The 10,561-nt window shown below is 37.9% G+C and overlaps 1 protein-coding gene across 1 annotated transcript; it reads right to left on the reverse strand.

The window, feature by feature from the left end:
* Nucleotides 1–4,813: 4,813 nt before the first annotated feature.
* Nucleotides 4,814–5,740, reverse strand: LOC127095121 (uncharacterized). The gene is made up of 2 exons (XM_051033855.1): nucleotides 5,359–5,740; nucleotides 4,814–5,301 (listed from the first exon to the last, which is right to left on the reverse strand). The coding sequence occupies exons 1-2, from the start codon at nucleotides 5,738–5,740 to the stop codon at nucleotides 4,814–4,816; spliced, it is 870 nt and encodes a 289-aa protein (XP_050889812.1).
* Between the last annotated feature and the right edge of the window lie 4,821 nt (nucleotides 5,741–10,561).

Here is a 10,561-nt window from a genome sequence, read left to right on the forward strand (position 1 = left end):
TTGTTACCTTTAGGTTTATTGACTAAACCAAAAGTAGACATACAATTCAGTCGCCACCGCACTTTTATTTGTCCAAAGGAAAGGCTAAAAAGAGAACAAAAGCCAAAGTAAGAAGTTTTTCAAATCAAAAACTAATAAAAAATGTCAGAGATCTGGGTAAGGGGGTTGGTTATGAAATGGGAAGGTTTTATGCACCCAAAACATCCTTAGTACTCTAAGGGAACCCTTTTTGCAAATATGTGTTGTGGGTTGGTATTTGTGAAAAGATTTGTACAAAAGATTGGGGGGATGAGAAGAGAATAGATTATATTTAGAAATTTTGTTGTTTGAATGGATGAACCCATTGCCTACGTACCATCACAAAGGAGGATCAAAACCTCGTAGTTCGGGGTAAAAATCTCAAAGATTGGTGAATTGATTTGATCAAAAGCCTTAAGGTCTTTTGTTATCAAAGGGAGAAAACTCAACCTAAACCAACAATCCACCATGTGAGGAAGGCTTCAACATGCTAGTGAGGGGTTAACCCTATAATAAGCATGGAAGGCTTATAATCCAATCACTAAGGATAAGGTGAGATTTACATCAACCACTATGATAACTCAAACCTATGACTAATGTTTATGAAAAGGTTTTAACAAAATGGCCATTGGAACCACAAAAGCAACTTGAAGTGAGTTATACTTACAAGTTAATTCATTTACAAAAATGAAGTCAAAGTTGGATTAAGATTTATTTCATAAGGAGTATTAATGAAAATGATTTTTAAAAGTCAAAGGCTTAAGGCCTAGGTTTCTAATTTGAAACAAAGTCACGTTTGAAAGAAAAGATTTTTGGCTTGATTAGAGTGGGGAGAAGAAGAGAAGGGCTATTCCTAAGGCATATAAAGATAAGAGGGAAAAGATAAACCCTTGGAGTTCCTTTTCTTGAAATCATAGAGATGATTCAAGATGCTCATATCCTTTGGGACTTAGCACATAATCAAGCAATCAAACAATTTGAATTCAAGCTCATAGGATCTCCATTTGGCTTGTCTCTCTTAGCTTGGCTAGTCATGACAATGGTCCTCTTTTTACTATCTCAAGATGGAATCCCTATCACACAAGAGAAAACATCAAAATGTTCATAACACAATAAGAGGAATGGACAAAGAATAAGTTTAGATGAGAAGTCCTTTAAAGTCAACTTTGAAATTTAGCATTCTAAAGGCATGAGGCCTAGTTGCTCTTCAACAAGTTTAGCATTCTAAAGGCATGAGGCCTAGTTGCTCTTCAACAAGTTTAGCATTCTAAAGGCATGAGGCCTAGTTGCTCTTGAACTCCTTTTAATCATAGGTAAATCCTAATTGTAAGTCCTTTCTCCTTTTTGCATTTGGTTCACACAAAACAAATACAAAGCAAACACAAGATAACAATATATTTATATACAATAATGGGCTCAAATGAGCAAAAGGAAAATGACAAAAACATAAAATATGGGCTCAAGTGAGCAAAGGGAAAAGCAATATGAATAAATGAGGAAGAAATAAATGACATTAAAAGTAAAGGGCAAGAAATTAAATGCTCAAATTAAAGTTAGTAATTAGCAAAGTTATGTTAGTTTGTCATAAGACAATGTAGCGCTATGTTAAGCAATCGTAAGTGGACTAATGTAGTAGTCACACCTATCTAAGGCCGGTTAATAAAACTATAGGCAAATAAACACAAGTTAGAGATCATGACTAGTAAGCCAAGCTCCACAAACTTGCCATGCCAAAACAAAAGGGGAAGGGCCTTGTATGGACTCTAGGTTATTTGCTTGACCGAGAAGCAACCTATCTTGGACACAAAACAACTCACTTGATCATGGATCAAGTTGAGCTTGGTTTGGATCAAAGAAGGTTAAACCTCTCATTTGTCAAGACCAACCATAAGACATTAACTCATTGTCCATAAATGGAAATAATGGTATGAAGATGAAAGGGAATGGAAAAGAAGACAAGTATCTAATCCAATTGATCAAATGTGAACCAACTTGAAATTCTGGTATCAGATATAAGATGTCGAAGGTAATGTTACGAAACTGATATCTGCTAACACACAATGGATAAAATAAACAGAATGGTAAAGCGAATAACACAAGCAATTGTTAACCCAGTTCGGTACAACTCACCTACGTCCGGGGGCTACCAAGCCAGGAAGGAAATTCACTAAAATAGAATTAGTTCAAAGACTATCCGTACACTTCAACAAGTTACAGTCTTTCTCACCTAATCTCTACCCGTGCAACTTCTACCTAAGCACTCTTAGATATGAGAACCCACTCACTTCCCTTACAATCACACACCCGTGATTTTAAACAACAATCCCTTGTGAAAAGAAAATACTTTTCAATTACAAACTCTTGATTTTACTTCACAGTTTCAATCAAGAAGACACACTCTTTATCTTGCTTCACAGCTTTGATCAAGAAGACACACACTTGATCTTGCTTCACAGCTTTGATCAAGTGGACACACACTCTTGCTTAACAGCTTTAGAGTGACAAATTACAACCACAAATCAGTTCAATTCAATCATCAATGGATGACTTGAATGACCTACAAGTCTTACGACCAAACAGACACAAACCCTAGCTCTCTCTCTATATTTTGCTCAGTCTTGGTTGTGTATTCAAACAGGTTTTCTAAGTCCCTTTTTATAGAAGCATTGGACATCTTGAAAACCCTAAATATATTTTCTAATCAAATCTTTTTATAACAGCTGTAGAGATCTCCTTGGAAAATAAGCAAATCTGGTTGTAATCTATGATTGAATGCGCCAGCTAGCCATATCTTCAATCATCCAATGATTGCCATTAATTATGCAATCACAAAACACCAGACATTCATACTGAATGTTCTGTGTACAGGATGTCATGACATCGGGTCTGACATCCTGGAAAAATCCTGCATAATCCAATTTCCTTTTATAGCAGGTACAACCATATCAGATACCATGACATTGTGTATGTCATCTGAAACAATCCTGCATGAACATGTCTTCCATTTAAGCTCCAGCAGGTACAACCAATATCAGAAGCCTTGTCATTGTATGTGGCATTCTGAAACAATCCTGCTTGCATATGTTCTTTAACTCCAGCAGGTACATAGGATATCTTATGTTAAGACATCACACAAGACATCTTGTGAACACCTTTTGTATTACCAACATTGCAACCAACACTTAGAATCAACAAACTCCCCCTTTGGCAAATTTTGGGTAAAACATATATTTGTCCTTTTTGTTCACAAGGCAAACTATCAGCAGTTTAAACCACATAACAGTAGTTTAATCAGCAGCAAAAGCAAAACAATTACTAGCTATGGCTACTAGTAATACACACATGTACAAGGGTACTTCTCCTCCCCCTAAATCTGTGCAACAATCAGAACTACTAGTTATGGATGCAACTAGTAAGACACACAAATGCACAATGCACCAGGGTACTTCTTCTCCCCCTAAACCTGTGCATTCATCAAATAACAGCTACTGTAACTCCATCACCTGTACCAGCCAGAATGTCATACTGACATCTGCTTCAACATCAACACCTGTGCACTTCTTTCAATAATAGCTGTCTTCCAGTCCAGCCACGCACAACTTCCACACATCAGCTTCCATATCAAGCACTTCTCCCCCTTTTTAGTCAAAATTGACCAAAGGTGACCAATCAGACAAAATAAATGTCCATTAGTTTGTCAGAGAATGTCAGGACAGATGTTATAACATTAAACATGTTAAAACATAATATTCATGCAGTACACACCATCATTATACACAACTGAAGGCTGAGACAATGAACAAATCCAAGGAACTCTTTAAGAGCCCTAAATATTACAAAACAGACATCAATGAGGACTGCCACACATTACAAAAAACAGTAAAAACATCAGTCTTTTTAGGCCAACTTCTACCAAACTTTCTAGCACTCCTCCCAGTCTTCAATACAGGCAGGAACCATTAATCAGAAGAAGAAGTATCTCCTTCACCTTCATCTTCATCTTCACCTACACCTTCAGAGTCTTTTGAGCTTTCAGAACTGGATTGGGATCTTGTATTTGAGTCCTTTCCAGCCTTTTCTATGTCTTCCCTTTCCAGGCTACAAATGAGAACTTCTAAAGCTTCTTTTCTGGCCTTGGCCACCCTTATACCATTGTCCAATTCTTTGCAGGTCTCTTTTAGTTGGTCAATCAGGCTTCCTTTAGATGTAGACTCCCTTCTGGCAGATGTCATGACATCATTGACATGACTTCCCTCAAATAGCTTGTAATGAATGGCAGAGGGGATTTTCTCCTGCTTGGAATGTCACTTGTGCTCAGAATCCCTGGTTGTTGGCTCAGGATAATGCCACAAATAAGGGAGGGGAAGGCAATGGGTAACTTCACAGCATTTGTAGAAGCATGTCTAATGGTTTGTTCAAATATGAACTTGCCAAAATCATAGTTAACCCTTGTTCCAATAGCATGAATGATTCTTCCAAGATTGATGGAGATAGTAGAGGCATGATTAGTAGGAATCCAATTAGCTGAGTCAATCTTGTGCAGGATGGCATATTTAACACTGAGCTTTCCAGCTGATAAGTGATTTCTACTAGGCCATTCCTTAACTTGGCCAGCTGTGATAACCCTACAGACCTCATTGTTTGTGGTTTCTAGGTCTACTCCTCCATCCATTCCTCTTCCTAGGAACTTGTTGATGACACTTGGTGAGAATTTCACACATTTGCCTCTTACAAATACCTTGCAAAACTCCCTGCTGTTCTTATCATGAATATCCTCAGGGATATTAACAATAAACTATTTAACCAACCCCTCATAGCATTGGGGTAGAGTTACCACAATCTTCATGAGTCCAACATTTTTGATCAGCTCAATAACCTCCTTTACCTCTACAGCTTCTTGTCCAAGTTCTTTTTCAATGGCTACTCTTCTCTGAATGACATATTTCCACTTTGCTGCTCCATCTTCCAAATGAAAGGAGATATTGTCTAGATGAACAGCAGCAACCTTGCCAGGAGATTTCTGAACAGCCTGCCTTTTTGCAGGGAAGATGTCTGGGACATCGTCTTTAACATCCTCCTTAGAGTCAGAGCTGTCTCTTTCTTTTCTTTTCCCAACCTCAACCTTGCTCCAGGGTTTTGAGGGTCCTATTCCTGCAGTCTTTTTCACTCTAGCAGCTCTCATTTTAGCCATACTTTTCCCTTTCTTAGTTCTCAGTTTCTCAGCTACGCTAGGTTTAACCAGATGAACCAAAGGATCATCCTCTCCTTCAGTGCTTTCTTCCTCTAGATCAATAATATTTTATTGAGGCACATTTTGTTTCTTGCTAGGTAGGGTTTTACCTAGAGAGCAAAGCCCTTTAGCAGCCACCTCTTTTTCTGATCTAGATGAATCATCATCTTTATCAGCATGGGGTTCTCCCTCAGGAGAGGGTTCCCTTCTGGACAGAGGGGTAGAGACCCCTTCAACTTTATGTCCTTCACTCAGAATTCTAGTAACCAGTCTCCTTATAACGCGATCAGTGTAATACATGTCTTTAGGAAGAGAGGAGTTACCAGAGGTATTACCTTGCTTATATCCAGCATTGGAGGAGGTACCTGTGGTGTCGCCCGGTATCATGCACAGAGGAGTGACGTCCATTACATCTTCATCTACAAACCCCATAGGTGAAGTCTTTGCATGTTGGGAGGATTTGGAGCCAGATGATGATGGATGTTGAGACATTTGTAGGACTTTTGAGGAAGGTTTCTTTGCCCTAGCTGAGCTTTTCTTAGAAGTTGAATGGAAATGGCGATTGCTGAGTTTAGGTAGCGTGTGCTAAGGGAATAGATACTATTTTCAAAGCTTGAGAATGATTTATCATTAATGTGGCTCTTTCTTTTAAAAGGGAAGACATTATTTTTATTTCTTTTATTTTTTCTTTTTAATTGCCATAATTTCTCAAGAGTCCAAATCCCTAATTTCCCTTCCTCATATTCAATTTTACCCAAATTCCTTGCAAGCTTGTCTGCTAGTTCTAGTCCAAGCTTTAGACTTCTGAATTTGTCTTCCACAAATTTCCTAATGGAGTGATAATAGCTAGAACATTACTTTGTCCATCTGTGTTGAGTCTGATTTTTGGACCTGGCTTCAGCATCCAGGCAGTCATAATACAATGTTATGACATCATGTGTGACATTGTATACAATCAGTAATAGGTTCATCCAACCCAGTTGAGCCCAACTGCTATCATCTTCTATACCTTTCACAAGTGTCATCCAAATCTTCTCTATATTGTCCTTGGCCTTTTTGCACAGAGTCCTTTGTGGCTTAGTCCCAACAGTTCCATTCTCCCTGTGACTGGTCAAATGTCCACCTGTTTGGTCTAACCTCTCAGTTTTTTGAGCCATCATAACCTTTTCTCCTCTAGGCTTCTGGTGTGACATCTTTGTGTGACATTTTCCCCAACCTTGTTTTTCATCATTCTTGAGGGCATCTGTACTCACCCAATACTTTAAGGGACAATCCAATTGAGAGCTCCATATGTAGCAATTGTCTTTGGTCCTGATTCCTCTCATAATTACTTCACTCTTTATGTCTAGGATTAGACATTCAGTTTTGGTGAAGTTAACATTCAGACCTTGATCACATAGTTGGCTAATGCTTATGAGGTTTGCAGCTAAGCCTTTGACTAGTAGAACCTTGTCAAGTCTAGGTACTCCAAGGCAATCAAGCTTACCTGTTCCCTTGATTTCACCTTTTGCTCCATCTCCAAAGGTTACATGAATTATAGTATGTTGATGCAGATCAGTTAGTAGGTCTTGGTTTCCAGTCATGTGTCTGGAGCATCCACTATCAAGGTACCATTCTTCTTTGGCTGAGATTCTGAGGGGAATGTGAGCTATCAGACTTGTGACATTAGTCTTAGGGACCCATTGCTTTTTGATGATAGGCATGTGATGTTTGGGTCTGAATTGATGGTGATCCTGATGATGAGCAGACCTAGGATAGCCATACAGTTTATAGCAGAAAGGCTTTAGATGACCAAATTTCCCATAGTAATGGCATCTCCATCTTTGGTGTTTTCCTTTCAACTGTTTTCTCCTTTGGTGCTGTGACATATGATGTGACATCACAGGTTTTTGAATGCACTTAAGTTTGGCTTGAGGTTTGACACCAGTGTCACTGCTCTCAGGTTTTGAGTTATTATACCCAATGCCAGATTTGTCTCCTGTTATTTGTCCAGTTTGAAGAATCTTGTCTAAGGAGTCAGACCCATTGCTTAACATCCTTACATACTTGGTCATCTCTTCTAATTTAGAATTTTGAAGCATGACTTCAGTCTTCAATTTTGAGATGGTTTTAGCATGGTCTGCCTTCTCACTTTCCAGCTGTGCTATCTTCTGATTTTCAGCTTGTGGATTTTTGTCTAGCTTGGCTTTCAGAACCACTGCTTCTGTTTGTAACTTGGAGATGGTTTCCAAGTATTCTATCTTCTCGTTCTCAAGTTGAGTAATTTCCTTCTTCTGGCTATCAACCTGTTTGCACAGCTCTACACTTTTGTGACACAACTTTCTGTAGGTAGAGGCTAATTCTTCAAAGGTTACTTCATCATCACTTGAGTCTTCATCAGACCCCCATCTTCCTGTCAAAGCAGTCACAAGAATTGCAGCCTCTTCAGTATCACTCTCATCAGACCATGTGGCAGCAAGACTCATCTTCTGTTTCTTGAGGTAGGTTCCACATTCAGTCCTGATGTGTCTATACCCATCACATTCATATCACTTAACCTCTTTTCCTTCTTTGGGCTTCTCATCTGCTCTTGCTTTTCTTCCAGCATTGTTGGATTTACTGATGTCAGATGAGATGTTCTTGACATTTGCCTTTGATCTTACATCCATCTTTTTCAACAGTTTATTGAACTGCCTTCCCAACATAGCTACTTCATTGACAAGATCTTCATCACCCTCCTAACTCTTATCCTCTTCTGTGTTTGACATGAAGGCAATGCTCTTTGTTTTCCTTTCAACACCATCATTCAACCCTAACTCAAAGGTTTGGAGGGAACCAATTAGCTCATCTACCCTCATGTTGGAGATGTCTTGAGACTCTTCTATGGCAGTTACCTTCATTGAAAATCTCTTAGGGAGTGACCTGAGTATTTTTCTCACCAACTTTTCATCTGTCATCATCTCTCCCAGGGCTCCTGAAGCATTAGCAATCTCAAGGATACTCATGTGAAATTCATGAATGTTTTCATCTTCTTTCATCCTTAAGTTTTCAAACTTGGAGGTGAGCAGCTGAAGTCTAGACATCTTTACCCTAGTGGTGCCTTCATGAGTGACCTTGAGAATGTTCCAAGCCTCTTTGGCCACTTCACAGTTATTTACCAGCCTGAAAATATTCTTGTCTACCCCATTGAATATTGCATTCAAGGCTTTAGAGTTTCCAAGAGCAAGATCATCCTCCTCCTTGGACCATTGTTCTTCAGGCTTCTTCTCAGTGGTGGCTACCCCTTCTTTAGTAATGACAGGATGCACCGAACCTGTTAGCACAGCTTTCCAAGCCTTGTTATCAAGGGATTTTAGAAACGCTACCATTCGAGGTTTCCAGTAGTCATAGTTAGAACCATCCAGAATTGGTGGCCTATGAACAGATCCTCCATCTCTCTCCATTGTACCAGAAAGTATTGTCCCTAGATCTCACCCAGAACCAGAGCAGGATGCCTGCTCTGATACCAATTGAAATTCTGGTATCAGATATAAGATGTCGAAGGTAATGTTACGACACTGATATCTGCTAACACACAATGGATAAAATAAACTGAATGGTAAAGCGAATAACACAAGCAATTGTTAACCCAGTTCGGTGCAACTCACCTACGTCTGGGGGCTACCAAGCCAGGAAGGAAATTCACTAAAATAGAATTAGTTCAAAGACTATCCGTACACTTCAACAAGTTACAGTCTTTCTCACCTAATCTCTACCCGTGCAACTTCTACCTAAGCACTCTTAGATATGAGAACCCACTCACTTCCCTTACAATCACACACCCGTGATTTTAAACAACAATCCCTTGTGAAAAGAAAATACTTTTCAATTACAAACTCTTGATTTTACTTCACAGTTTCAATCAAGAAGACACACTCTTGATCTTGCTTCACAGCTTTGATTAAGAAGACACACGCTTGATCTTGCTTCACAGCTTTGATCAAGTGGACACACACTCTTACTTAACAGCTTTAGAGTGATAAATTACAACCACAAATCAGTCCAATTCAATCATCAATGGATGACTTGAATGACCTACAAGTCTTACGACCAAAGAGACACAAACCCTAGCTCTCTCTCTATATTTCACTCAGTCTTGGTTGTGTATTCAAACAGGTTTTCTAAGTCCCTTTTTATAGAAGCATTGGACATCTTGAAAACCCTAAATATATTTTCCAATCAAATCTTTTTATAACAGCTGTAGAGATCTCCTTGGAAAATAAGCAAATCTGGTTGTAATCTATGATTGAATGCGCCAGCTAGCCATATCTTCAATCATCCAATGATTGCCATTAATTGTGCAATCACAAAACACCAGACATTCATACTGAATGTTCTGTGTACAGGATGTCATGACATCGGGTCTGACATCCTGGAAAAATCCTGCATAATCCAATTTCCTTTTATAGCAGGTACAGCCATATCAGATACCATGACATTGTGTATGTCATCTGAAACAATCCTGCATGAACATGTCTTCCATTTAAGCTCCAGCAGGTACAACCAATATCAGAAGCCTTGTCATTGTATGTGGCATTCTAAAACAATCCTGCTTGCATATGTTGTTTAACTCCAGCAGGTACATAGGATATCTTATGTTAAGACATCACACAAGACATCTTGTGAACACTCTTTGTTTTACCAACATTGCTGCCAACACTTAGAATCAACACAACTCATCATCAATCAATACCAAACAGAAAAGAAATGAAGATTACAAGTCAACAATAATTTTTTGGTATTTTTTTTGAATTAAAATAAAATGCAAATAAAAATAATCAAAATAAGGTCAAACCTCAAATTTAACTCAAATCAACTTCAACAAGTCCAATTAAATTCTCCTAGGTCTATCATGGTCAAATAAACTTTGACTAATTTTCTCAACAATTTTGGAAATCAGAAAGTATTTAAAAATAATTAAAAACACTAAAAAATAACACAATATGAACTAAAATCTCAAATAAATCTCAAATCAAATAAGAAATTGATGAGACTATTTTTCATTGACTTATCATGATCCATAGGTGTTAGGAAAATATTTTTCGATTTTTCAAATATCAGAAAGTATTTTAAAATAAATTAAAACTATTAAAAACCAAATAATTCACAAAAAATATTAAATGAAGTCACAAAAATAATTAAAAATCAAAATATGAAACTAGATTTTTCAAGATTTCTTTTGGAATTGGACTCATATTTGTGACTTCAAATAAATTTTTTATGAATTTTTGAAAATAAAAGGAATTAACTGAAATTAAAATGAAAATAGAAATAATGAAAAATCCAGCGCCACAG

Source organism: Lathyrus oleraceus, chromosome 6 (genome assembly GCF_024323335.1).
Source record: "Lathyrus oleraceus cultivar Zhongwan6 chromosome 6, CAAS_Psat_ZW6_1.0, whole genome shotgun sequence".
NCBI classification, from domain to species: domain Eukaryota; kingdom Viridiplantae; phylum Streptophyta; class Magnoliopsida; order Fabales; family Fabaceae; genus Lathyrus; species Lathyrus oleraceus.